This window comes from Pseudogymnoascus verrucosus (assembly GCF_001662655.1).
Source record: "Pseudogymnoascus verrucosus strain UAMH 10579 unplaced genomic scaffold scaffold_50, whole genome shotgun sequence".
NCBI classification, from domain to species: Eukaryota; Fungi; Ascomycota; class Leotiomycetes; order Thelebolales; family Thelebolaceae; genus Pseudogymnoascus; species Pseudogymnoascus verrucosus.
This window is the reverse complement of record NW_017263701.1, coordinates 1-27276: the sequence shown is the minus strand read 5'-3', so window position 1 is coordinate 27276 and position 27276 is coordinate 1. Positions and strand designations below refer to the sequence as shown.

The window sequence follows — 27276 nt, the reverse complement described above, 5'->3', positions numbered from 1 at the left end:
TACCGCCCATGTCTAGCCTTGTCAATTTTGTCCGCCTCGTCAAAAAATAATTCCTCCAGAGCAATCACCACGGATTAAAGATGCCACCAAGAGACCAATTAAAGCTGCCGGCGAAGATTATTGAGGAGTTGGGTGGGAAAGGTATGTAGATTTTAATGCCTACCAAAAAAATTAAGGAGTGGCGCTCATGGCGATCTAGATGTTCTTGGATACCGGAAACAGCAACGGCCTCTTGACCGCAAGGACAGGCGGAAGGCAGAGAGAGTCCAGAAGAAGGTGTCAAGATCCGGGCAACCGCCTTTCAAGAAGCCAAAGGTGAACGACCCTCGAGGCCGCGAGCCAGTTCGTTCGTCTACGAGCACCGAGGCATCGAACTCAACCAAAGAAAGCCGCGACACGAAAGAGCCCCAAGCTGCGCCGGAACCAAAGCTTAAATCTATATTGAAGACTGCTTCGCAAGCAAGTAATAAACCGAGTAAACGAATACCGGCGGCAGAACGTCTTAGATCCCCGACCCCGCCACCGAAGAGGCCCTCTCGCGCCGTGCTGGATAAACTTGCAGAAGACGACGAGGAGATCGCGCTGTTGGAGAAAAAGCTCGGCATTAAAGGCAAAAAGGCTCTACCGCAAGCATTTCGAGACGATGGACTTGATGAACTGCTGGGTGGGATAGATGAGCTGGTTGGCGGTGAGGACGAGGAGTTGGTGGAGAAGAGAAAGAGGAAGTCGGAGGGAGATGAGTGGCTGGATATGAAGAGGAAGAAGGCACGGAAGATGAAAGCGCAGGATGTCCCCGAGGTTTCGGACGAGGACATGGGTGACAGCGATGCTGAGAGTGTGGACTCGGACCAGTCTGACGAATTCGGATTGCAGAGCGATGAAGGGAGCGACCTTGGCATGGATGACGACGATATGGACAGCGATATTGGCGGAAATAACGACGAGGATTCAGAGTTTTCCGAATTCGATGAACCGGAAGAGCCCAAGAGGGTGCGTGAGAATCCATATCTCCCTCCCACTGCGCCAGGGGCAGTTGCATCGGCCAAATATATGCCCCCTTCGTTACGGAAACAATCCGCATCAGAGTCTGAAGATCTTGCGCGACTACGAAGGCAAATACAAGGTCTAGTCAATAAATTGACTGAAGCAAACCTCATATCGATACTAGGGGAGGTAGAGACTATATACCGCAATAATGCACGTCAGCACGTCAGCTCAACACTCGTCGATATACTGTTGGTATCAGTTTGCGAACCAGCGGCGTTGTCGAACACTCATATTATCCTGCTTGCTGGGTTCATATCGGCGGTGTACAAGGTCATTGGAGCTGATTTCGGAACACAAGTCATACAACAAATCGTGGAGCGCTTTGACAAGTTCTATTCGAATATCGCGGGAGTTGGGGACACCAAGGAGACTTCAAACTTAATAACCCTTGTTTCGGAACTCTATAATTTCCAGGTCATTGGAAGCACCCTCGTGTTTGATTACATTCGCATGTTTCTTGGTACTTTTTCAGAGCTGAATACGGAGCTACTCCTCAAGATGATCCGAACTTCTGGACCGCAGTTACGCCAGAACGACCCATCATCGCTCAAGGATATTGTCATCATGCTCCGGCCTGCCGTTGAGAAGGCTGGTGGCGAAGAGAACATGTCCGTGAGGACAAAGTTCATGATCGAAACCATCAACGACCTGAAGAATAATAAGATGAAGACGGGTGCAGCAGCCTCAGCGGTCATTTCCGAGCACACCATCAGGATGAAGAAGACCTTGGGCACACTGAATTCCAGAAGTTTGAAGAGCAGCGAGCCTTTACGTATTGGCTTGGACGATATCCGACAGTCGGACAGTAAAGGCAAATGGTGGCTGGTCGGTGCTAGCTGGACTGGAAATGAGGCTGCGAACCGTGATGGAGTGCCATCTCAGCCAACTAGCCAAGCAAGAGAAGTCGATGTTGCAGATGATATCGCAATGGACACCCGAACAACCGACCTTGGTCAGCTTGCAAGGGAGCAGCGGATGAACACAGACGTCCGGAGGGCCATCTTCATTGCCATCATGTCTGCGTCCGACTTTCAAGATGCATATATGAGGCTGAATAAGCTGAAGCTTAAGAAATCACAAGAACTTGAGATTCCAAAGGTTCTTATTCACTGTTCCGGTGCAGAAGCAAGTTACAATCCATTTTACACTCTCATCGCCAAGAAGCTCTGTGGCGACCGAAAACTCAAGATGGCTTTCCAGTTCAGTCTGTGGGACTTGTTTAAGAAGATGGGAGAAGGAGACAATGAAGACGATGTGCCCGATGAGGATGATGAGGACGCTTTGTCAACTCGGCAAATTGTCAACCTGGCAAAAATGTTTGGCGCTTTAATTGTTGACGGCGGGCTCACCATCTCGATCTTAAAGAACTTGAACTTGACCTACCTACAACCTAAGACACAGACATTCGTGGAGGTTCTATTCATCTCAATGTTTTTGCACCCGCAAAAGCAGCCAGCCAAGGTGGGCGACAAGACCGCCATTGCAACCCTCATTGGACGAGTACAGGATACCCCCTCGATGATGACTGGCTTACAGTACTTCATCCAGAAAGTGGTCAAGAAGACCGATATCGCTGGGGGGAAGGATGAGAAGCTACGGGTAAAACAGGCCTGCAAGGTTGCAATAGACACTCTTCGGGCTCTGGCAGCAAGAGATGCGGTCTGAGATTGTGGCGGCGCCAAGTTCTGGCGGTGTTCCAGGCGCGCCTATAAACCATGCGCAGTATGAGTGCATATTGTAGGGCGTGTGAGGCGAGAAATGTATGTAAACGCGAGTCCGTCTCCGTTGCTCACGAGTCAATATATCAAATATCAAAAATAGTAACACGACTTCTAAAAGCGACCGCCATATAACGGGCGTAGGCCCATCGACGGTGAGGTGATCACTAATTTAGGTGGACCACCCGCGCATTGAAGTCCGTCGGGTAACGTCGGCCAGGATGACTACAAAAACTCAACAGAAAAACAAAACCTGTTTGAGACTCTATAGGCATATAGAAATCATCAAGATTATTTCTCCATATTCACATAGCGATATTGGGCTTCTGCTGCTTTAGTTGACCGAGTCCGTTAAAACCGTCTTATATAAATCTCCAATAAATGATAAAAGTTGGAGAAACAGCAGCGATAGCATTAGTTCCCCAAGATCGGGCCCAAGTCTCCGTCAGATATCGCCCGGCTCCTTTTGTTCCGGCTTCCGGTCTGGTGCTTTCCATGATTACCGACCCCAAAACAAAATTGACGAAACGAGTAGAGCATTCAAATTCCCCAACATACCAGTGATTGAATCCGTTGATCACGATTTCATATTTACACGATGTTTCGCAGTATCCTCGCCCCGAAGGCGACCATGAGGTCTGCTTTCCAGCAATCATCGTGCGTTTCCCATTACCCCAGACAAATTGGAGACACGAACTGACAGCTCCTTTAGCCTCCCAACAGTTATTCGCCCATCGTCCATTGCGGGATTATCAAGGAGGACGTACGCGACACAAAATGGTTAGTAGCCATACATGACATACTGTTGGGAATACCCTCACTAACACAATGCAGAGGAGCAGGATGTGGTCATTATCGGTGGCGGAGTCGCCGGGTACGTCGCGGCCATCAAGGCAGGCCAAGAGGGCCTGAAGGTATGCAATCTGCCGCCCAGTTCGAATGACAAAAGCATGTCTAATTAACAATTAGGTGACATGTATCGAGAAGCGTGGCGTACTGGGCGGAACCTGCCTCAACGTCGGCTGTATCCCTTCGAAAGCTCTCCTCAACAACTCGCATTTATACCACCAGATCCTTCACGACTCGAAACACAGAGGCATTGAGGTCGGCGATGTCAAACTCAACCTTGGCCAGCTGATGAAGTCAAAAGAGACCGCTGTCTCTGGCCTCACCAAGGGTGTTGAGTTCCTTTTCAAGAAGAACGGCGTCAACTACGTCAAAGGCACCGCGACGCTCACTGGCGAGCATGAGGTCAAGGTCAACCTCAACGAGGGCGGAGAGGTAACCTACACCGGAAAGAACATCCTCCTCGCTACCGGAAGTGAGGCGACTCCTTTCCCAGGGCTCGAGGTCGACGAGAAGAGAATCATCACCAGCACTGGCGCCATTGCGCTTGAGAAGGTCCCAGAGAGCATGATTGTTATTGGTGGTGGTATTATTGGCTTGGAGATGGGATCAGTGTGGTCGAGACTGGGCGCAAAGGTTACAGTGGTGGAATTCCTTGGACAGATCGGTGGACCAGGAATGGACGCTGAGATCGCCAAGCAAGCGCAGAAGGTGCTGAAGAAGCAGGGTATTGACTTCAAGCTCAACACCAAGGTCACTGGTGGTGACCCCTCTGGTGAGAACATCAAGATCAACGTTGAGGCTGCTAAAGGAGGAAAGGCAGAGGAGGTCTGTCCCCCATTTCTTGAGATACCTTGAATGTATGCTGACTGAGAACATAGCTTTCTGCCGAAGTCGTCCTCGTTGCCATCGGCCGCAGGCCGTACACCGAGGGTCTTGGCCTCGAGAACATCGGTGTCGAGGTTGATGACAAGGGACGCATTGTCATCGATTCTGAGTTCCGCACGAAATTCCCGCATATTCGCGCGATCGGTGATGCCACATTCGGCCCCATGCTTGCCCACAAGGCCGAGGAGGAGGCTGTGGCAGCCGTCGAGTGGATCAAGAAGGGTTACGGACACGTGAACTACGGCGCCATCCCGTCCGTCATGTACACGCACCCCGAGGTTGCGTGGGTTGGCCAGAACGAGCAGGAGCTCAAGGCTGCCGGCATCAACTACAAGATCGGCACGTTCCCGTTCTCCGCCAACTCGAGAGCGAAGACCAATATGGACACCGAGGGCATGGTTAAGATGCTCGCTGATGCAGAGACCGATCGCATCCTTGGCATTCACATCATCGGTGCCAATGCAGGTGAGATGATTGCTGAGGGCACATTGGCGCTCGAGTACGGTGCGTCGAGTGAGGATATCTCCCGCACATGTCACGCGCATCCCACGCTCGCTGAGGCGTTCAAGGAGGCGGCCATGGCAACTCATGGCAAGGCTATCCACTTCTAAGAAGCCGGATCCATGAGTGCCGTGTTGCATATTCGAGGTGGGCTGGGCAAGAGGAATGATTGGTAGAGAGTAGATGCACGGGGGGTGCACCAGTGATCACTGTGTAATATAGTCCGGACTTTGGGTAGGGGTTGCATGTTATGGTGGCCCACGAGAACAAAAACCCAAATACCTAGATAATTAAATTCGATTTGGTTCTAGTTCGATGGTATTGCGCACTTGATGATATTATCCCTACATCCAACTCAATACCACTCCAGTAGGAAATATTAACCCCCACACCAATGTGAAAACCTGGGCGTCTCAGCCCGCTGCTTCTGGATCAAAGGAGCCTGTCTCTATTCCTAGCGTATATGTATACCAGCGTATTATAGGAGACATAAAAACGCCCATAGATAGAATGCGTGTAGATGGTAAACTAGAAAGCACCGCAACCATCCACTAAAACTCAGCGCCACCGATACGGTGGTGGAGAACCCAACGGCCGCCCATCCCGTCGTATATAAGTATATTGTTCAGGGTAAGATCGTGCTGCTAGTGATACTCGATTACGACAATCCAGGGGACAGTTTCTTCTTCCGCACGACCGGCAGATATCGCTTCTATATTTCAAATCAGTTTCGAGGCTAGATCATCATTAAAAAAGGAGCTGCCTACCCCCGGCTATAGTAGTCCCGGCCACCCATAACATCCCGGATTTCCCGGTCGTCGTCGAGGCCTGCGAGATCGCACGCCGGGCAATCACAGTGGTCACCACCGCGAATATTGAGAACTTGGTTTGCTGCATGCGTTGTGAGTACGCATGTCCGGCACAGATGGTTGCCTAGAGGTGAGATGGCAGAGCCGCAGGCACAGTTGACGTAGGCACGGCTTCTGGGACGAACTGGCTCTAGGCCATAACGACTGCCCATGTAGGGTTCGAGTGAGCGGGATGTAGGGTAGCGAGGCTCGAGAAGCGGCCGGGAGAGTGGGTAGGGATAACGAGAGTTGATTACGTTCATTGTGTTGTTTTGGATGATCTTGTCGCGACGGAGAAGACAGCACATGAGATCGAATTACGGACAGTGAAAGAGGACGGAGGGTTGGGATGGGCTATGACTGAAGCGGCGACTGACTAAAGGGCTTTATATACATATACATAGCCCCCAAGGCCCATTTGGGAGGGCTTATCGTCGTAATGCTTGCTGACTTGTCTAAAATAGGCGGAAGGGTTGCACCGTGTGGCACTGCTGGACTTAGGCGTAAAGAAATATAAGGTCGCCCGCAGGAATCGCCGTGAACATGTTCCTTGCAAATTTTGATAGGACCGCTTGGCCATGGTTGCAAATAGCCTTCCTTCACGGAAGGTTGCAGAATCTCGGCCGAGAAAAGATTCTAGGTGGGCGTAAGCGGCACAGGGGGACTGTTTCCTGTGTATCAAAGGCAGATGAGGGCGTGTTTGATTGCCTGAACGGAGAAAGCCCACCCACTGAGGCAGACAGACGGCTCAGAAGGCTCAGACGGCCCAGCGAGTAATTCCACTTGTATGGCTGCTCAGACGAAGAACAGCCGAAAAGGTTGCAGCATCTGGGAAGCAAACTTTGGAGTTGGAGCTACACAACACCATGCGAGCCATGCAGTCACGCCCCACGACGGTGGAGGAGTGCATGAGACAAAATAAAGCAGGGCGAACAGCACTGAGTATACGAAATGAAAGAGGTCCATAGGCTTGGGAGCCTGTGAATTGGTATTTGAAAGAGGACAGAAACGCTCACCGAGAACCTCGTCTGGACCAGTTTCACAGCCATGCCAGCGTCTGGAAGGGCACTGGATCGGAGATACCGTGGGATAGAGCTCTGATACCCAAATATCCGAGGTAGGGCGCACACTGCACACCGCACACCATCTGAGCCAAGTAAGTCAAGGCGTCAGCGTTGATTGTCGGCGGGTTGTTGTCGTCGGTGAGGGCGACTTTGGTGTATCATCGTATAGCACGAAAGAACACTGGACTGCTTGCCTTTCTGGATACTGGCGAGGGAGCTAAAAACAGCGAGAGCCTACATGGATTGTGCCACCGCTACTATAGCACTGCAGTATGGAGTGGTTTCTCTGAATAGTCGCATTTTGTCTATTGCCGTCGATATTCTGTAGGTTGTTAGAGGGTGTTAGACGGTGTAATGGAGCATATATAAGCCTGATAGTCTTACTATATCATATACAATATAGTATCGTGCTGTATTGTACGGTATCGTACTGTATCGTACTGTATTCTACTGTATCATACTCTAAGCTGACGGTGGTGGCTGAATCTCACACACAAATCGTACTGTAGCACGTGAATCTTGGCGTCTGTAACGTCCCTCTCCGCCTGGTGGCCTGCCTGGTGGCCTGCCTGATAGCCTGATAGCCTGTTACCTGTGCCCCTGTAAAATAGCTCCAGCTAGCTGTTACGCGTTACCCGTTACCCGCATACCAATACCCCAATCCCACTCTTCCCACTTCAACAAACACTCTGGCGGAGATCCGCGACCCGCGACGACAACCCCCCCCGACCAACCCGCCGACAACCCCTCCTCTACCTATCAGCATCCTCAGAGTGGGAATGTGTACCCTGTATGCATTCGTATGTCGGCTCAGCCACCATTTTTCTCATCTGCTAATCCATTGTTTCACCGACAATTCAACATTCAATTCAACATATTTAGTCTGTACTGACTGTATTGACTGTACTGACTGTACTCACTACACTGCCCCGTGCTTCCTGTCCTGTACATCCTCGATTTTGGCTTTCCTCCAACCCCCCCCCCCCCCCCCCCCACCACCCAAGACAGAACGCGCTTTGGGGGCTTCCGAGGCGTCTTTCCTTCTCAATTCCTGTGCAACTGGCACAATGCCCGCCAATGGGACAATGTCCGCCAATGGGAATCCCAATCCCAAATCCAATGCCCGGAAGGAGACGCTATACTCAAGAAGACAAATCGAGGGATTGATTGCAGACGGCAGAAAGATCATTATACTCGACCAAAAGGTTATCAAGGTCGATGCATGGATAGACTATCACCCAGGCGGCCATCTGGCCATCCTCCATATGGTTGGACGAGATGCCACGGACGAGGTTAACTCGTAAGCCTCGACCTCCCATTGCAGCCGGAGAATTATTGATTGCCTATGCTAATGTACTCGTTCTACAGCGTCCACTCAGCGGAAACCCGGGCATCGATGTCCCGGTACCAGATTGGAAGAATTGAAGGCCGATGGGAGAACTTCCTACCCCCATACCAAGGAGGGAAATTTCGACCTTACATCGAATCCGCAAGTGATGGCCCAGATACCGATGACCAGCTTGAATCGAGCGATATCTCGCGGGCGCCCTCGCCACTATTCGATACCGAGAAGACGGCAACGCTTCGCCGAAGGAATGCAGATATGCAGCGGTCCCTCTCGGTCTCTTCGGTATCATCGGTTGAAGAGAGCGAGAGCAACAGTGGCATGGCGTACCTGGATGATATAACAAAGAAGCTTTTGGATATTGACAATGCGAGCTATCCATCGTTGGATGGTGCCACACAGGACGAGATTGTTCGCAAGTACCGGATTCTGGGACAGCGCATTCACGATGAGGGCCTGTTCAACTGCAACTATGCGATGTACCTCCTCGAAGCCCTACGATGGACATTTTTGTTCAGTATGATGCTTGTGTGCCTAAAGTATGGCTGGTACGTTTCTAGTGCAGTATTTCTGGGGATGTTTTGGCACCAGCTGCTCTTCGCCGCGCACGACTCCGGCCACATGGCTGTGACACACAACTTCAAGTTCGATACCACTATGGGCATCATCATAGTTGATTTCCTCGGCGGTCTCTCGCTCGGTTGGTGGAAACGGACACACAATGTTCACCATATTGTCACGAACCACCCAGAACACGACCCAGACAATCAGCACATGCCGATATTCGCGATTTCACACAGATTTCTGGAGTCCTTGTGGTCCACCTATCATCAAACTACCATGGCTTTTGATGCTTTCGCGAAGTTTATGGTGCCATACCAAGCATACCTATACTATCCGATCCTCTGCCTGGGCCGCTTCAACCTTTATGTTCAGTCGTGGAAGTTCCTTATACTAGGGCAAGGCCCGGTGAAGGGGCCTGCATGGTGGACAAGATGGCTGGAGTGCGTCGGCCAGGTATTCTTCTGGTATTGGTTTGGCTATCTCATCCTATACAAGTCGATCCCCACTGGTTGGGATCGCTTCGTGTTCCTGATGGTCAGCCACATTATAACGATGCCGCTTCATGTCCAAATTACCCTTTCACACTTTGCCATGAGCACCATGGACCACGGACCACGGGAATCATTCCCCCAGAAGATGCTGCGCACGACGATGGATGTTGACTGCCCGCAATGGCTCGATTTCTTCCATGGAGGGCTGCAATTTCAGGCAATCCATCATCTCTATCCACGCATACCTCGACACAACCTTCGGGCAACTCAAAAGCTAGTCCAGGAATTTTGCAACGATGCTGGGATTCCGTATGCACTGCTGGGCTTTGTGGACGGGAATAAAACTGTCATCAGCAAACTGGATGAAGTCGGCAGGCAAGCCGCCATTCTCACAAAATGCCAGAGGACGATTGCTGAGAGGGGCGACGTCCTTCACTCTCATTAGGGCCGCCACGGATGGGCTTTCCTTGGCCGGTAGCCATTAGATTTTGAGCTGTTAATTTAGATACGAAAAGCATATGCATATTTGATGTGGATAGCACTCCATGTAGCTAGCCATAGACGTCCATAAGGCTAGGTTTTCTAGAGGAATGGAGACGGACAGTGGAGGCGACGGCTTCTTTTGCCGTGTGGGCTGGTGCGTGCACCTTGGTGGGTTTCTTGGAACTTTGCTATGTAGAACATGAATTGACGATGATTTCTATGATTCTCCAGGGTTCGCCTATAAGTGCACAATAAGTATAATATTGCCTATGCGTAATTTTTGCATTTATATTCATTTCGTGACCGTGGACTATGGGCAGTAGACGATCTTGGGAAGTAGTAGAGTACGGGAACCTGGTTGACCGCTATCATTGGCTCCTGGGTGAAGCGAAGCCATCCAACCACGCTGAAGTTGGCAGAGGTCCAGTACCGTGACATAAGACTCCAATAGTAGTAACTCATATCACGAGGTGTGTTCGCCGCAAAAGAGTATCAACAACCTAGGAAACAAGCGCCTTCCAGTCTCTACTCTAACGTGCGGCTCTTTACGAGACTACATGAGGCCGTAAGTTTGCCACTCTGCGACGCCATATTCGTGGCCTATTCAAAGATACCGCCAACCACACGGAGCATCGATCGGTCTTGACGGCAATAGGCACGCCCAACTCAGGCCTTTGATATACCTTGGCACTGTATATCCACAGCAGCCCTTCCACTATGTGCTTGCTGTAACATCTTATTTTCGTCACTATGGATATCAGTATCCAAAGAGCGCTAAATGACAAGCTCTATGACAAGAGAAAGGTCGGCGCTCTTGAGTAAGTAATTACCCCCCCGGTGCCTGATACTGGTGCTAACCCCTCAAAACAGACTCGAGCGGGTGATCAGGGAACTTGCCGCTGGCAAGGAGTACGATAAGATTAAGAAGATCATTCAGCAACTCTGCAATGACTTTGCATATGCCGTTCATCAGCCGCATGCCAGGAACGGTGGCCTGATTGGCCTCGCCGCTGCAGCTATTGCTTTGGGACCCGTAAGCCGATGAAATGCTTGAAGAGCTCTGTAACTGACGATGTGGCACAGGATCTAGCGAGGTATCTTGATGAGATTGTGCCGCCTGTGCTGGCGTGCTTCACTGACCAGGATGCTCGGGTTCGGTATTATGCGTGTGAAAGCATGTATAATATTGCAAAGGTTGCCAAGGGCGAGGTGTTGCCTTACTTCAACGACATCTTCGATGCCCTCTGCAAGGTAAAATTTTCCTTCTATCCATATTTAGTACATAATTAATACGTGACAACAGTTGGGTGCGGACTCAGAGTTATCCGTCAAGAACGGAGCAGAACTATTGGATCGACTGATTAAAGACATCGTCTCTGAATCAGCTGCTACGTATGTGTCAATCCTGCACACCACGGAAGAAGATGGAGAGTATTCAGACCAGGATGCCACAGAACCGTCTATTCAGGTTCCGATGGCTTTCTCTCTGGCCCGCTTTATCCCGCTCCTGAAGGAGAGGATCTTTGTGCTGAACCCGTTCACCCGCACATTCTTGGTGGGATGGATCACTCTGCTGGATTCGATTCCTGATTTAGAGCTGGTCACCTATTTACCTGAATTCCTCGGTGGATTGTTCCGGTTTCTAAGTGACCCTAACCGAGACGTCCATGTTGCAACTTCTGGAGCCCTGGAAAGATTTTTGTCCGAAATAAAGCGGATATCACGTATTAAGAAGGGCATCCAAGACAGCAGAAAATCAAAGAGCCGTAGCGACGGCGGGAAAAGGAAGCGCTCGGACTCCACAGACAGTGAAAGTGGTTTAGATGAGTTTGAAAACGATGAGGAAGAAGGATCTCTCGAAGCCAACGAAGAGAAGGCTGCCAGCAGTGATGATGACTGGATACCCGGTCAGGAGGTGCCGATTAATTTTAATGAAATCTTGGAGATTTTAACCCAGAATCTCGACTCCCAGTTCGGTAAGCTAAGTCTAATATATATGCTGGCCGTTATACTAACATCGGGATAGAAGAGGATAGTCTGCTTGAAACACTTCGGTGGATCGTTGAATTTCTTGACATTTGTCCGGAAGAGGTGTTACCTTTTGCACCGAAGATCCTGGCCCATTTGCTACCCGCAATGGCAAGCAGCGTTGAGAGTATTAGACAAGCAGCTGCAAGGGTTAATACGTCCCTCATGGAGTACGTAGTATCACTATCAGAAGAGGTTCCCCCTGAGAACGTATCTACCGCCCCATCGACCTCGAGAAACTCGACGTCTACAGCAAGAGAGACTACGGACAACGATAGGAGTCAGTCCAATTCCACACATAGGGGGTCGTTGACAGGGTCTAAGGAACTCGAAGCCAAGAGGTTCCCGGATGCTACCGCGCAGCCCCCCACAGGAAGGTCTACAATGTCACCAACCCCTAACAAGCAAACCACCGTTGATCTCGATTATGCTGCGGCGGTAAACTCACTCACATTACTGTTTTTGAACGACCACGAAGCTACGAGAGTAGCGGCTCTCACTTGGCTACTTATGCTCCACAGGAAGGCACCTCGCAAGGTTCTCGCTTTCAACGACGGAACGTTTCCAGCCTTGCTCAAAACACTTTCAGATCCTGCCGAGGCCGTAGTTACAAGAGACCTTCAGTTATTGTCACAAATCTCGAGAAACAGCGAGGATGATTATTTTACATCATTTATGGTGAATTTACTTCAGCTCTTTTCGACTGACAGGAAGCTGCTTGAGACTCGAGGCAATCTTATCATCAGGCAGCTGTGCAAAAATCTTAGCGCCGAACGGATATATCGCACTTTGGCCGATTGTATAGAGAAAGAAGAGGATATCGAGTTCGCAAGCATCATGGTCCAGAACCTAAACAACAATCTCATCACTGCCCCTGAATTGGCGGACTTGCGGAAGCGCCTTCGAAACTTGGAAACAAGGGTAATTATCCCTATCGTCGGTACCTTCAAGCACATGATAACTAACACTGCAGTAGGATGGTCAGACATTCTTCGTAGCAATTTTTAGATCCTGGTGTTACAATGCTGTTGCTACATTTTCCCTATGCCTCTTAGCGCAAGCATACGAGCAGGCCTACAACCTTCTTCAGATATTGTATGTGGTTTTTCAATGGGCCGTTCCTTACACCATGCTAACACATTCAGTGCCGAGTTAGAGATGACCGTTAATATGCTTATTCAGATCGACAAGCTTGTACAGTTGCTGGAGTCGCCAGTATTCACTTGTAAGTATCTCCGAGGTATCAAAAGATATTCGCTAATCCTTACAGACCTTCGCCTTCAACTATTGGAGCCGGAAAAGTATCCGCATCTGTACAAATGTTTGTATGGACTTCTGATGCTCCTCCCGCAATCAGCCGCATTTGCGGCATTGAAAAACAGACTGAATAGCGTCAGTGCTATTGGGTACTTGCATATTGCACCCCGAGCGTAAGTGACATTTTCCATACTTCCACCTCCAAACTAAGAGCTGCTGCGCTCACCGTTTTGTCTCCCCCCTCCCTTCAAACCCGTATAAGATTCTCATGCCACCAGGAATAGTACACCGACCACGACGGCCCAGTCAACATATGATAGACCTAATCGCCTAAAAGGACGTGACGAGGGGATCAGGTGGGGAGAATTGCTAGACAAGTTCCGAAGCGTACAAGAGAAGTCACGGAGAGCACAGAGGAGTGGCAACGAATTCGATGATGGGTTCATGTTTACAGAAAGCAGCCAGGACCCAGGATTGGACTCCAAGGCCTTCAAAGACCTAATTCGCCTGCCAGGGCCACCGACGGCGACGAAGGAAGCTGTGGTGCCTCCACCACCGGTCCCATCAAAGGCAAAAACAGGGCTCGGGAAGTTTGGTCGCCTAGGGGGAGGTAAAGCAAGGAAATGAACCTACGGGTTAGGTTTCGATGTCAAGATATTATATATATCCGTTTAGGTTTCAAATAATCATAAATATCTGTGGTGTCATCTCCTAGCTATCCTTTGCTTCTTGGGGCTTTCCCTCTCCACTAGGCCCTCGAACATGCCATCTCGTTCCTTCTTCAACACCGTCAGCTCTGCCCTTAACGTTTCCAATTCCAACCTTGCCAGGTCTGTATCATGCGGCAAACCATGGTAACTCTTAAGTTGTCCTTCCAGGTCCTTCACCAATGCCTCAATGGATCTAAAGTCTTTCTCCTCAATCACGACGTCTTGGACGGTCGGTTTAATTGTACCAGAAGCCGCAAGTGCATAAATCCGCTCGCGCAATTCAGGGAGCTTGGCAGCAAGCAGCTTTGTTTTCCGCTGATACTCCATTGTCTGTTTCCCCATATTTGGCGGCGACTGATATTTGTCACTGTCGAGCTCCTTTAAGAACGATGTCCCAAGTTCCAGTTCCCTCTGCATGTGGTTGATGAGAACGTCAATCCGGGCACCAATCTGCTCGAGACTGAATGCAGTGCTATGCAAATTTATGATGCGCGTTGCCATTTGCTCTGTGTCTCCAAACGGTAGGTTGAGGGCGTCCGCAGTCTCAGAGAGGGCGTCCAAACCCTTTTTACCGTCCGTAGTAAGTTTACTTTCCAAGCTCTCTAGCAGATCTCTTCGAGCATCAGGTTCCGCATTCTGGCGCAATTCTGACAAGCACCGTGCATCGGCTTTGGAGAGTAAGTCATTCTCCTCATCTACAGACTCGTTGACGGCAGCAAGGGCTAGTAACGCTCGAAGAGTATCGGCGTTACGCTCAAAAGCCGGAGGTGATCCTGGGGCAAAATGGCGAGACAGCCATGCATCGACGTAATTCCAGTCTTTTGTAGTAGCTAGAGCCTGGCGAGCAAGTGTTGGGGAGAAAATTGTGGAAGTTGAGGGTATAGACATGGTGAAATAATCCGCAGGGCAGGACCGAGGTATTGACGGACCAGGAGAGGTGGTGGGGAGACAACCAAGCCAAGCACACGGATTGCCTTGATTCTTTATGAGCTCTTCTCAAAAATTTATAGCATCGCAATGTTGCATTCCCTTGAATATGTCTGCTTGATTCACCGTTTGAGAACAATTCATGTGACCAAATGTTTTGATTATCGAGCTATATCTCAGCCTTGCCTGGTGCTATTTCGGGCGCTAAGTTTGATTGGTGCTTGACAAGGGCCAGTCCACAAGGTTGCGAAATGAAAGGTGGCCTCGTCTTGAACTTTAAAGTCCACCAGATCCTCAGATCCTTTGAGAGCCGATTGTATATATTTTAGTATCACACATTATCGATCTTGGATCTTGGATCGCGGCTCTTGAAAACGGGACAAGATGATGGTCCAGATTTCTGTGCTGGCAGTCGCTGCCGGCCTCTTATCATCACAGTCGCTCGTGGCGGCGATCACTCCATCTGAGATTCCCGATGATGTTCCAGTTTCTTCGCTGCTCAATTCCGCCAATACCCACTTGGCGATGGGCCAGACAAGCGATGCTTTGACATACTACGACGTTGCTATTTCGCGCGACCCAAGCAATTACCTTACCTTCTTCAAGCGTGGCGCAACTTATCTCTCGCTGGGGCGAACAACTCAGGCGCAATCCGACTTCGATAAAGTCCTGACTATCAAACCTGGGTTTGAAGGGGCTCTTATACAACGTGCCAAGATAAAGAGCAAAAGCGGCAACTGGGATGCTGCGAAGGAAGACTATTTGGCTGCGGGGCACACTGGTGCTGAGGTCACAGAACTGGAAGAGGCAGAAGGAGCATCGAAGTTGGCTGTGGATGCTGAGAAACGGGCAGACTACGATGAGTGCATTACACAGGCTGGAGTGGCCATCATGATCGCCAATAAAAACCTCGCATTACGAAAACTTCGAGTTCGATGCCGCTTCGAGCGGGGTGAGGTGCAGGAGGGAATAAGTGATCTTGCTCATGTGTTGCAGATGCAACCAGGGGATACCGATCCGCATCTCCAAATATCCTCAGTACTGTTTTTCTCACTTGGCGACACCGAGAGGGGAATGACCCAAATACGGAAATGCCTGCATTCAGATCCAGACTCGAAGACTTGCACAAAACTTTACCGACGACAGAAACAAATCAACAAGCAGCTTTTAAAGATTAGAAAGTTATTCGAAAAGAAGTCTTTTAGCACCGCAGCAAAGTATCTTGCCGGCAGTGCAGAGGATGTAGGCCTTATCCAAGAGATAAAGGAAGAGATCGCAGAATTGAGGGATGCAAACACGATCCCCGCGAAGGCCCCAAGTAATCTTTACACCGAGATGGTTGAGATGGCGTGCGAGGCTTATTCAGAGGTTAGTTTCCGACCCATCTTCGCTGTATTCTTCCGCTAATAACCTATATAGGTGAAAAGTAAGAAGGCGTCTATTTATTGCACAGAGGCGCTAGAGCTGAACGAGCATTCACTCCACGGGCTTCTTGCAAAGGCTCAGCAGTCTTGCGACGAAGAAAATTATGAGGCATGCATCAATACTCTCAACCTTGCAAATGAGCATCACCCTGGTAATCAGAACATCCAGTCCAAGCTCCAGGCTGCTCAGATAGCATTGAAGCGTAGCAAGGAGAAGGATTATTATAAGGTTCTTGGCCTGCCCAAAGATGCAGATGAACTTCAAATCAAATCTGCCTACAGGCGGAAGACGAGAGAGCACCACCCAGATAAGGCTATACGAAATGGAGTCACAAAGGAAGATGCGGAGAAGAGGATGGCGTCGATCAATGAAGCATACGAGGTTCTCTCCGACCCTGAGCTGAAGGAAAGGTTCGATCGCGGTGATGACCCAAATAGTCATGAAAGCAGACAAGGAAACCCATTCCAACATGGCAATCCATTTGGAGGGCAACAGCAGTTCTTCCACCAACAGGGATCACGAGGCGGAGGCCAATTTCAGTTTCAAAATGGCTTTCCATTCGGCTAGTGGAATGGGTAGGGAGGGTCTGTGAAGGAAAGGGAAGGCGAAATATGGCGTCCATTTGAAATTCTGTAATAGGCAGGGAGAAGGTCCATGTACAGTATATAGATATTGTTTTCTATTCAGGCACGACCAACCATAAGGAAGTAAAGAGCAGTGCTTTATACCTCAAGCAGTAATTTCAAGGGTTGGGTTATTCAATGTCTTATATTCGGTGCGCGGGAGTTATACAGTAATTGCATGATGATATGTATATGTAGAAGAAATGATAGTAATACCTACGGTTTTGTCTATCAGGTTGATTGTGGTGATGTTGGGCCAAGCCCACCTACCTGCCTAAGCTAGCGTTGTGTGGAGGGGATCGTTGTCGACTGCACGGTTCACGTCACGGCACCAAGTCTTGCCCGCACTTATTGTGCTCTGAAGATAACTAGCACAGAACCTTGGATTCGACTTACCCCGCGAGTTCTGAAGATTATCCAGGGAATCGGGATGCTTCTCCACTGATTAATGATTTCGTCAGAGGTCTCCCGGCCTGTCTAGGATGGAGGGGTTTGTGGTCTCATACTCTTTGGATAATGAGCAGCAATTCTGGGATGGTTTGTTTATCCATGACTCCATGGTTGATCTTAGCTGACAGGTTACTTGAACAGAGTTAGATGACATATGCTCAGTACAGTGCAACTCGTCGCAATTGATCGACCAAGCACTGCGGACATATCTGCACTTCACTACGAACTTCAAGGACGAATACCTTGCTTCGGACCACGCCGTTGCAAGTTCCATAGCGAAACTCCTGGAGAGTGAGCTATTCAGGGCCAACGAAGACTATGTCCGCATACAGCTCGTGTATAGTCTCCTCCAAGAAGATGAACTGGCCACTTTGTACATTATAGCCAGTTTTCTCCTATACGATGGACGGCGAAACGAGGACACGTTCAAGATTATGAATAAGGAAGGCTCGTTTGCGAGGCTTGTGGAGTTAATAAAGTGTGCGAAGGATGAAGACTCGAGATTGCACAGGCTGCTGCTAGAATTGCTCTATGATATGTCTAGAATGCAGAAACTGAGCCTGGAAGACCTCAGCCACGTGGATGACGACTTTGTTAAATGCCAATTCCAGATTATTGAAGAGCTCTCCGACGACGTTAATGACCCTTACCACTACCCAATCATTCGAGTCTTGGTAATCTCAACCTGCTCCAAATCTGCCGTTCACTACTAATAATCATAGCTTGTGCTCAACGAACAGTATATGGTCGCTGCAACCACTGCACCAGATGCTACCTCTGTCCCTACAACAAACCGAGTCGTTAAGGTCCTCAGTGTGTGCGGGCAAAACTATATGACCTTCGGCGAAAACATCATTCTTCTCCTAAATAGGGAAACAGAGACCTCACTGCAGCTCCTCATCTTGAAACTTCTATACCTTCTCTTCACCACTGAAGCGACCCGGGAGTACTTCTATACCAACGATCTGCGAGTACTTCTCGATGTCATAATTCGAAACCTTCTAGATCTGCCAAACGAACTCATTTCTCTCCGGCACACCTATCTCCGAGTGCTATATCCTCTGCTAGCCCATACCCAGCTAGCACAACCGCCACATTACAAGCGGAATGAAATCTTAAAGGTTCTTGCTCTACTCAGTGGGTCGGGGAATGCTCATTTTGCGCCAGCTGACGAGACGACAACTCGGCTTGTTAGTAGAGTGGGGCAGGTCCCCTGGCTGAATGAAGGGAAGGATACAAATGATGCAGACCTTTCGAGAAAGCTGCTCGGGATTAGTTTGCCCAGCAGCCAAACGGAAAGCTCTGTAAGTGTTGTTGACCTGGCTGGTCTCACAGAGAAGCCCGGTATTCAGACGCCGAGCCGAAGGACAGAGGCGGCTCTAGAAGCCGCTGCAGATGGCGTGGATAAAAGAAACCGCTCGGATGGCGTCAAGTTTGCGATGCCACCAGCTACTTCTCATCGAGATAAACAGATACCGCCAAAGGCGCCGCCACGGAGGAGAACCAAGCTGAAAGAGCCCATCAAGCTCGAGAACACTGGCGATCAATAACAAAGCATTACGATTATGTTTTGCATATTGGCTTGGGCAACAACGATGAGAGCTCGTCGTTCGGACCAGGTCATATTTGGATCCGATACCAGGGTCATGGAGCGAAGACACAATCGGATAAGCTGTAGAAGCGACGTCTTACTCATAAATTGATGTCGCACAAGTGATTATGCAGACAACGACTATTAATACCCAATTCAATAGATTTTAAGTAATGTCATTCAACTCGATAGATGCCAGCCAACTATGGCAGCTGTGACTTTTGTACACAGAGAACCTGAAATAGACAAGTGATCAAAACGCCTAGAACCCCACTCTGTGATGTACCGCCATCCCTAACCTCTTCCTCTGCTGAATCCACCACGGCCCCTCGGTGCACCCCTCGAGAAGCCACCACTGCCACCGCGAGAGAATCCGGAGCCACCGCGGCCTCCAGCACTGAATCCACCTCTCCCCCTCGGTGCGCCTCGAGAGAAGCCACCACCACGTCCACCACGGATTGGGCCACCTCGTCCACCTCTGGCACCGCCAGCGCGCTTTGGCTTTGGTGCGCCAGGTGCTGGCTTTGGCTTTGGCAGGAACTTCTCAAGGGGCAGGAGCTTATCGCCGCCAATGAAGAATTTGTCGCCTGATTTGAAAGAACCAGCCTGAATTCCCTCCGTTGGCTTTATGGTGAAGTAAACCTGGTTGATTGGGCCAAGGATCTCATCAACTTTGCCAATCGAGGTCTGTAATATGTTAGCATATATACGCATACGTAATTGGAGCTCAAGCAGTAAATCTCACCTTATTCTCGAGGTAGATGGGTGCGTTGAAGTATGGAATTTTCGTGTTGGTAGATTCGCAAACCATTTCGCCCTCGCATGCGTGCAGGAAAGATCCCAACTCCAAGACTGAGGCTGGAGGCCCCATATCCCTAGAGAAACCACCGCGACCGCCTGGTAGACGTTAGTTGATGTTCTAGTTGTGCGATGACTTGAACACTGTTACGCACCACCACGAGCCCCAAACCCGCCGCCTCCTCTGCTTCCACCTCCGAATGAATTCGCACCGGTACCGCGACCGCCTCTGGAGCCACCTCTGAACGACATATTGCGAATTGGTGGGGTGGTAGTTGCTGTCGGTGTTGTTGGTATCCCAAATTTTATTGGAATATTCGGCAACCTTAGCACGTAAAAAGGTCGACTTGATCTAAAGTTATTTTGTGTCAAGAAACTAAACTTAATACGGACTAGTTTCTCAACTAGATCCCCGCAGTTAGCGTGATTCTGTGTTTGGTTGGTATTATCAGGTACTTCGAAGCGACACCGACAACAATTTGACTCACCCCACCACTTTCTCCCATCTCCAAACGATACAATCCAGAAGGCCGTCGGCATGGCAGACACCGTTAAAGATGCGGTTGACGCTGTCAAGGAAGGCGTCAATAACTTAGCTGTTAACAAGAAACAACAACAACAAAAGCCCAAGAAGGAGAAAAAGAGCGGGGACGATGGCGGGGCATCTGGGCCATTGGAACTCAGTCCTGAGCCGGACTTCATATCCCACAGGATCAAGATATTCGAAAAACTGAAGGCTGAATATGAGGTTGAACTTGCCGCCAAACCCCGTGAACCGATTACGATTACCATGAAAGACGGAAGCATCAAGGAAGGAACTTCATGGGAGACAACGCCTTCGGAGATCGCAAAGGCTATTTCGAATAGTTTACTCAAGCGCACAGTCATTGCAAGGCTCAACGGCGACAACAACCAGCTATGGGATCTCGAGCGGCCACTAGAGGAGAGCTGTAGCTTGGAATTGCTCCCATTTGAAGATGAGGAGGGCCGGAAGGTTTTCTGGCACTCAAGTGCTCATATTCTAGGTGAGGCCTCTGAGCGGAGATTCGGTTGCAATCTTTGCTTTGGGCCACCTATCGATGACGGCTTCTATTATGAGATGGCCCTCCCTGGGGGTGCTGCAGTCCAGCAGTCGGATTGGAAGCCGATTGAAACACTATTCAGCAAAATCGTGAAGGAGAAACAACAGTTTGAGAGACTTGTCATATCGAAGGAGGACTTGCTGGAAATGTTCAAGGGCAACCCATACAAGCAACACGTCATCAAAGAGAAGGTGACAGAACCAAAGACCACGGTATACCGAAATGGACCCTTGATCGATCTGTGCAGGGGACCGCATGTTCCCAATACGGGCAGGATTGAAACATTTGCGATCATGAAGAACTCGGCGTCTTACTTTCTCGGTGATCCAAAGAGAGACTCTCTACAACGCATCTATGGTGTCTCATTCCCTGACAAAAAGTTGATGGCAGAGCATAAGAAATTCCTTGAGGAGGCTGCTAAGCGCGATCATCGAAAGATCGGCAGGGAACAAGAGCTCTTCTTTTTCCATGAAATGTCACCAGGTTCAGCAATGTGGCTGCCTCACGGGGCTCGCATATACAACACCATTCAGACATTCTTGCGGGATGAGTACTGGAACCGAGGATATGAAGAAGTTATCACTCCAAATATGTACAATTCTGAGCTCTGGAAAACATCTGGGCATTGGCAGAATTATAAGGATGATATGTTTACGTTTGATGTAGAAAAGGAGCAGTTTGGACTAAAGCCAATGAACTGCCCAGGACATTGCTTGATGTTCTCTCATCGCGAGAGAAGTCATCGCGAGTTGCCATGGAGAGTTGCTGACTTCGGTGTGTTGCATCGCAATGAAGCGTCTGGTGCACTTACGGGATTGACGAGAGTCCGAAGATTCCAGCAGGACGATGCCCACATTTTCTGCCGTGAAGATCAAATCGTTGATGAAATCGAAGGATTATTCGATTTCCTTCGCACCATGTATGGCCTCCTCGGCTTCACCTTCAAGATGAAGCTCTCGACAAGAAATCCTGAGAAGTTCATGGGTGACCTTGCCGAATGGGACAGAGCCGAAGCCAGCTTGAAGGCAGCGCTAGATCGCTTTGCAGAGTCTCCCGGTGGAACGCCATGGGAGTACAATCACGGAGATGCCGCATTTTATGGACCAAAGATTGATATCAAGATTTCTGACTCGATGAGGCGTGACTGGCAATGCGCAACGCTTCAGCTCGACTTCCAACTTCCTAAGAACTTTGGTCTTGAATACATGACATCAGAGGGGGCTATGAAGCCAAGGGACGAAGCAAACAAGGGAGAGAATATTGCTGCGACAGCGGATACAGCAGAGAAGGATGTGTCTAAGAAGGATAAGGCGAAGGCCCTTACGCCAGGTTGCGCCCGACCTGTCATGATCCATCGTGCGATGGCTGGGAGTATTGAGCGCTTCGTTGCGGTTCTGATTGAGCACTTTGGAGGCAAATGGCCCTTCTGGCTCAGCCCACGGCAGATTCTGATCATCCCGGTCGGCGTTGGCTTCTACGAGTACGCGAAGGAGGTTCAAGAAGCCTTCCACAAACTGAAGTTTTTTGTCGATGTTGATCTGAGCGGTAACACTCTTCAAAAGAAGATTCGTACTGGTCAATTAGCCCAGTATAACTTTATATTCGGTAAGATCTCGTAACATGCACTTACTGAGGATTGATGGCTAACATTGTGACAAGTTGTTGGTGACCAAGAAATGAAGAATAGGGAGGTCAACATCAGAAACCGCGATGATACTTCGAGCCAAGACCGGGGCAAGCCAGTTTCTCTCCAGGAAGCAAAGGAGAAGCTGATTGCACTGAGGGACGAGAAGGGCACAGCAAACCCATTCGCAGCCAACGATGCAAAGGTGGCTGAGGTTTCAAAGGCCTAGACAGTGTGTAGTTCCGGTCAAATTCAAGAATATAAGCCGGATGAGAACCCATGGCAATGAAGTAAATGGTAGCTACATAACAATAAAAACCCGAGTTAAACTAGAACAACTGGTAGGAAACAAAGTGAACTTAGACATGATTTAAGGTCGTACTACTAAAATTTAGCATCAGTAGAATATATCCACGTATATCCACCTCTGTATGCCAACAATGGGGCGTTCGAAAGAAAACGATAGTCAATTTAGGTCATGTGATGCAGATCTTGTTGATTTGTCCCTGATCCCTGAGTTCCAGTGCTTTGGAACGTCGTCATCATATCACTATTGCCAATCTCGGCTGAGTGCCAGGCCCAGGATGTTATCAACCAAGTTTACCTCTCTATTGCCGCCCCAACGCAAATACCACTGATACTCGGTGTCGCCCAATGCCAACCAGTGTACATTTTATCTTGTCGTCAAGCAGCTGTCGTTGTTTCACTTGACAGGCAGATATCCACTTCACTTTGCGACCAAAAACTACGACCTCGGTGCGGAGTACACCAACGTTCCCAACCTGCCTAAATTGGTATTAATGCTTTCGACATTCCGAACTCGTTCAATATTACTGCGTCGCAGAGGAATACATCATGTCATCTCTTCCATCGGGGAGCCGTGCTACACAGCAACGTGCAGAAACAGGATATAGCACGAGTACAAAAGCCCCTCTCATGCTCTCAACCAAGGACTCGATCATGCCGGACCGCAGTCTAATTGGAGGAAATGGTGTTGATCAGTCGCCTTTGTCACAAAACGCTTCCTATCAAAGCTACGGAAAATTCAATGAAGAATGGGACGCCAGCCAGCGGGGCAGCTCGATCATTGACACTGAGCGCTACCAATCGAAACATACGCCCTCTGTTATGTCGCAAGGTGACCCATTGCTCCCACGACGAGGGGGAACACTTAAAAAGAAAGCTTCGCTGAGGCGAAGCAGCAGCCGTCGGAGTTCCCGAGCTGGTAGCGTAAGGAGTTTGGCTTTGCAGCCAGAGCCATCGGATGAGATTCACAGCGCATTCTATTCTCCTGTGCCGACTACCGGTAACCCAACAGAGGCGCTTGCGAATAGATTTACAGGTACGTGTATCAGCCGTGCACTGCTTCTCTCCATGCTACACAAACCGTTGCTAATGTTGGCGTGAGCAGCGTGGAGGAAATTTTTGAAGGATCTCATTGTCTACTTTAGAGAGATCCAGAACGGATACGACCACAGAGGAAAGAGCATCTTAAAACTATCAAATGTTGCCAACAATATCAGCGCGCCCGAGAATTTCCTCCAGTCTAATGGCATCAACGAAGCAATGCAGATACTACGTGATTACCACAAACAGACAATCACAGAGTCAAGCAAAGCCCGAATGATCCAAGAAGACGTGGTGCAAGCCTTGACTGGTTTACGAAGTGACCTTCAACAAAAGATCAAAGAGATCAAGAATCTGTCTGGTGACTTCAAAAACTCTGTTGACAGGGAAATGGATACTACAAGAAGGGCTGTGCGCGTATTGGGAGATTCGCTAGGCCAATCCGACATTGATGCATCGCAGATGACAGGAAAACAAGATCCATACTTACTGAGACTAGCAGTTGAGCGCCAGCTCGAGAGGCAGATTGATGAAGAGAATTATCTCCACCAGGTAAGCCAACACCAACCCAGCAAATAATTCCAGGCCCTAACATATGAAGGCATACCTTAACTTGGAAACATCTGGCCGAGAGCTTGAGTCTATTGTAGTGGGAGAAATCCAGAAAGCTTACAACGCTTACACTGGCATACTGAAACGTGATGCTGACGAGGCATACACTGCGATACAGAACCTCAGAACGGGTCCGATTGCGATGCCTAGAGACTATGAGTGGAACAGTTTTATCGAGTCAGATGAGCACTTCGTTGATCCCAGAGTCCCTATGCGCAGTGTTGAAAACATTCACTACCCAGGCCGCGACCACGAGCTTGCCCAGGAAGTTCGAGCAGGTTTGCTGGAGCGTAAGAGCAAGTACTTGAAAAGCTATACTGCCGGATGGTATGTGTTGTCACCAACACATCTACATGAGTTCAAAACCGCGGACAAATCTCAAGCTCCTATAATGTCCCTTTATCTCCCTGAGCAGAAGCTTGGATCCCATTCCTCGGAAGGTGGGTCGTCGAACAAATTCATGCTAAAAGGACGCCAAACTGGATCTCTCCATAGAGGCCATTCCTGGGTGTTTCGAGCGGAAAGCTACGATACGATGATGGCTTGGTATGATGATATCAAGTCATTGACAGAAAGTGCACCTCAGGAACGAAATGCATTCGTTCGTTCACACGCCCGAAGCTTCAGTGCTGCCTCCCAGCGAGCAGCATCTGTAAGCAGTGACGGGGTTATGGACGAGGAAGACGAGGAGCCGTTCTCAACAGTTTCAAACTCTGCTGTCGTGCAAGTTGCCAATAAACAAGAAAACGCCAAGCGGCCGGAACCAGGTGGGAGATTCCCGTCCGACATCCAGGTGGACCCTTCTCGTGGCTTACAAGTACCTCTTTCGCCGTCTAGTGCAAACTCAAGCTTAGGAAACAATGAAATTCGGAACGAAATCTCTACTACTTCAAATGTAGCGAGAGGCGGTACTGGTGAATATTTCCCGGAGAATCGCATCATCTCTCAAGCATCGTCACATTCCGGTCACGGCACCTCAAATGGAGCTAGACCATCGCACGCGACACAACTAGATCAATTCGCCGTCGAAGATGGGCTAAACCCTTACACTTATCAACCGCTTGGAAGCCAGAACCCACAGGGATCACCCTTGACGAATAAAACGGCCGTCGATGAAAAGGGGTTAGCTGAATATAGCAACTATCAACAGATTCCTGTTCTCGAGCGTCAATTCAACCAATCGACCCCCAGTTCTCGGGTAGAATATATGGCCGCTAATAACGATCCCGCATTGCAGGAACATCTTGCACAGACAGGGCCTACCACGACTGGGAATGAGGCCTCAGGTCTTATGGCGGCATCCCGAGCAACCATCCACCCTGTCATCTCAGAAACGGCGAACGCCAACACTCATTCACAGCCATATTTGGATTACTCTTCGATCGTACCATCAGTGGCTGGGCTAAATACTATCACTGCTGTGAATCACTTAGCAGAGCAACGTCCCGAGTTTCCAGAGTCAAAAAGTCTAGAGCAAGCGACAAGCCTTCCAAACACAGCCCATGAAAGCCACTCGTTTTCCGGACCTCGATATGCTGACAATGATACGTCTTCTTCTAACACCACTCACATGCATATTCCAGGGGAATATCCTTCCCAGACGCCAACCGACGAATAATCGTTGGTTTCCAAAGTGGTGATATATCCTCGGTTATCTCCTTTTGGTCAAACCACTTCTACAGTTGTCGAGGTCCCTACTTTGGATTTCCACAGCTGCTGGTTCGTCCTCCACTATTTCTGGTTCCTCTACGGCAGCTAGTCGCTGAATGGGAGCTTGTCTGTTGGCCTCATAGCTGCCACCGGTTCCTCAAGCTCCAGCTCCACAGCTCCAGCTGGCTCCTCAACTTTTAGCTCCTGTATTTTCAGAGCTTCTCGGTTTTGAGCTCGTCACTTCCCACCCACGGCACTAGTTTTATCGATAGAATAACCATCAGGACGTCAGGCTGGCAAACTCGTCACTCGTTACGGGGCACAGGAACATGTCAATCATGTATATATCGAAGACTACACTGTTTCCTCTGATAGATAGATAGAAGCAATCAATCCAAACTTGACATGTAACATCAGATGCTAGTATACACGAGGGTTTTGCATGAAAATGCCCGACTTTCTGTTAATATTACCACTTGTTGTTGAGGGATGATATGATGAAATTATTTCCTATAAACAAAGTTAGGCTAACTAAGAACCAGGGTGCAAAAATAGTAAACTGGTTAATTACCCTAGGCAGACTCGAGTATTTTAAGACTGTATTTGTAAGTTCATTTAGCGTTGTTGCAATTATATCGACTTTAGCAGCAGTCAACATCATAATTGGCTAGATTACCAAAAATATCTCAATTACTAAACTATGCTTGCTAACATCATATTAACTACTTAACTACTAGTATATTAACTTTATAGGGCTTTAACTTAGAAGGAAAACATTATGTGTTTCTATAAATTTCATTTCTTCGTATGAACCTATGGCGTACTATTCCACATTTAATTAATACCGTTAAGTAATTTTACCCTTTATAACACGTGTTCTAGATTATTACATGTTATGTTATTATGTACTAAAAGGGTTTTTTGTTTGCTTACATATAACATTCTAGTTAACGTATTTCACAAGCGAGTCGGACACACAAGCGGGTCGGACACCAAAACACCAAAACGCGTCAACCCATCTGTAATTTACAATGCCACAACCAACGCAAGCCCAATCCTCTAAACAGGAGGATAGAATACTATCAGCTATCCAAGCAATTAAACTTCACCAAATTAAGAGTGTTCGAGCAGCAGCTATATTATATGACGTGCCTTCTTCAACACTCTTCGATCGGATTAAAGGAATGGCTTCCCGACGCGACTCTACTCCTAACTCACGAAAATTGACTCCGTACGAAGAGTCAGCTCTTGTTCAGTATATCCTCGACCTAGATTCACGTGGATTTCCACCCCGGCCACAAGCTGTGCAAGAAATGGCAGACCTTCTACTCTCCAAACGAGGCGAGAGCCCTGTTGG

General features: G+C 49.0%; 10 protein-coding genes across 10 annotated transcripts; 8 read left to right on the top strand and 2 right to left on the bottom strand.

The window, feature by feature from the left end:
• The first annotated feature begins 38 nt into the window (after window positions 1-38).
• Window positions 39-3039, top strand: SGD1 (suppressor of glycerol defect). Its single transcript, XM_018277806.2, has 2 exons — window positions 39-141; window positions 200-3039. The coding sequence occupies exons 1-2, from the start codon at window positions 81-83 to the stop codon at window positions 2710-2712; spliced, it is 2574 nt and encodes an 857-aa protein (XP_018127044.1). The 5' UTR covers window positions 39-80; the 3' UTR covers window positions 2713-3039.
• On the top strand, window positions 3040-5311 carry LPD1 (dihydrolipoamide dehydrogenase precursor). The gene is made up of 6 exons (XM_018277805.2): window positions 3040-3246; window positions 3301-3422; window positions 3478-3545; window positions 3600-3679; window positions 3735-4439; window positions 4493-5311. The coding sequence occupies exons 2-6, from the start codon at window positions 3364-3366 to the stop codon at window positions 5108-5110; spliced, it is 1530 nt and encodes a 509-aa protein (XP_018127043.1). The 5' UTR covers window positions 3040-3246; window positions 3301-3363; the 3' UTR covers window positions 5111-5311.
• Window positions 5312-7518: 2207 nt separating this feature from the next.
• Window positions 7519-10008, top strand: VE01_08379 (uncharacterized protein). Its single transcript, XM_018277804.2, has 2 exons — window positions 7519-8212; window positions 8281-10008. The coding sequence occupies exons 1-2, from the start codon at window positions 7692-7694 to the stop codon at window positions 9755-9757; spliced, it is 1998 nt and encodes a 665-aa protein (XP_018127051.2). The 5' UTR covers window positions 7519-7691; the 3' UTR covers window positions 9758-10008.
• On the top strand, window positions 10009-13784 carry VE01_08378 (uncharacterized protein). Its single transcript, XM_059463955.1, has 9 exons — window positions 10009-10613; window positions 10666-10828; window positions 10879-11046; window positions 11099-11771; window positions 11822-12744; window positions 12800-12918; window positions 12969-13048; window positions 13094-13253; window positions 13365-13784. Exons 1-9 carry the CDS (start codon window positions 10546-10548, stop codon window positions 13705-13707), a joined length of 2697 nt encoding a protein of 898 aa, XP_059319406.1. The 5' UTR covers window positions 10009-10545; the 3' UTR covers window positions 13708-13784.
• On the bottom strand, window positions 13745-14931 carry VE01_08377 (uncharacterized protein). The gene has a single exon (XM_018277802.2). The coding sequence runs from the start codon at window positions 14676-14678 to the stop codon at window positions 13785-13787; it is 894 nt and encodes a 297-aa protein (XP_018127047.1). The 5' UTR covers window positions 14679-14931; the 3' UTR covers window positions 13745-13784.
• On the top strand, window positions 14920-16986 carry VE01_08376 (uncharacterized protein). Its single transcript, XM_018277801.2, has 2 exons — window positions 14920-16085; window positions 16137-16986. Exons 1-2 carry the CDS (start codon window positions 15102-15104, stop codon window positions 16707-16709), a joined length of 1557 nt encoding a protein of 518 aa, XP_018127048.1. The 5' UTR covers window positions 14920-15101; the 3' UTR covers window positions 16710-16986.
• A 108-nt stretch (window positions 16987-17094) lies between these two features.
• On the top strand, window positions 17095-19053 carry VE01_08375 (uncharacterized protein). Its single transcript, XM_018277800.2, has 3 exons — window positions 17095-17302; window positions 17357-17889; window positions 17938-19053. Exons 1-3 carry the CDS (start codon window positions 17248-17250, stop codon window positions 18763-18765), a joined length of 1416 nt encoding a protein of 471 aa, XP_018127049.1. The 5' UTR covers window positions 17095-17247; the 3' UTR covers window positions 18766-19053.
• Window positions 18786-19924, bottom strand: GAR1_3 (H/ACA snoRNP pseudouridylase subunit). Its single transcript, XM_018277799.2, has 3 exons — window positions 19760-19924; window positions 19552-19703; window positions 18786-19493 (listed from the first exon to the last, which is right to left on the bottom strand). The coding sequence occupies exons 1-3, from the start codon at window positions 19854-19856 to the stop codon at window positions 19101-19103; spliced, it is 642 nt and encodes a 213-aa protein (XP_018127050.1). The 5' UTR covers window positions 19857-19924; the 3' UTR covers window positions 18786-19100.
• Window positions 19925-20072: 148 nt separating this feature from the next.
• THS1 (threonyl-tRNA synthetase) lies at window positions 20073-22634 on the top strand. Its single transcript, XM_018277798.2, has 2 exons — window positions 20073-22291; window positions 22346-22634. Exons 1-2 carry the CDS (start codon window positions 20143-20145, stop codon window positions 22537-22539), a joined length of 2343 nt encoding a protein of 780 aa, XP_018127045.1. The 5' UTR covers window positions 20073-20142; the 3' UTR covers window positions 22540-22634.
• Window positions 22635-22864: 230 nt separating this feature from the next.
• Window positions 22865-26496, top strand: VE01_08372 (uncharacterized protein). Its single transcript, XM_018277797.2, has 3 exons — window positions 22865-23652; window positions 23722-24209; window positions 24259-26496. The coding sequence occupies exons 1-3, from the start codon at window positions 23166-23168 to the stop codon at window positions 25885-25887; spliced, it is 2604 nt and encodes an 867-aa protein (XP_018127046.1). The 5' UTR covers window positions 22865-23165; the 3' UTR covers window positions 25888-26496.
• The last annotated feature ends 780 nt before the right edge of the window (window positions 26497-27276 follow it).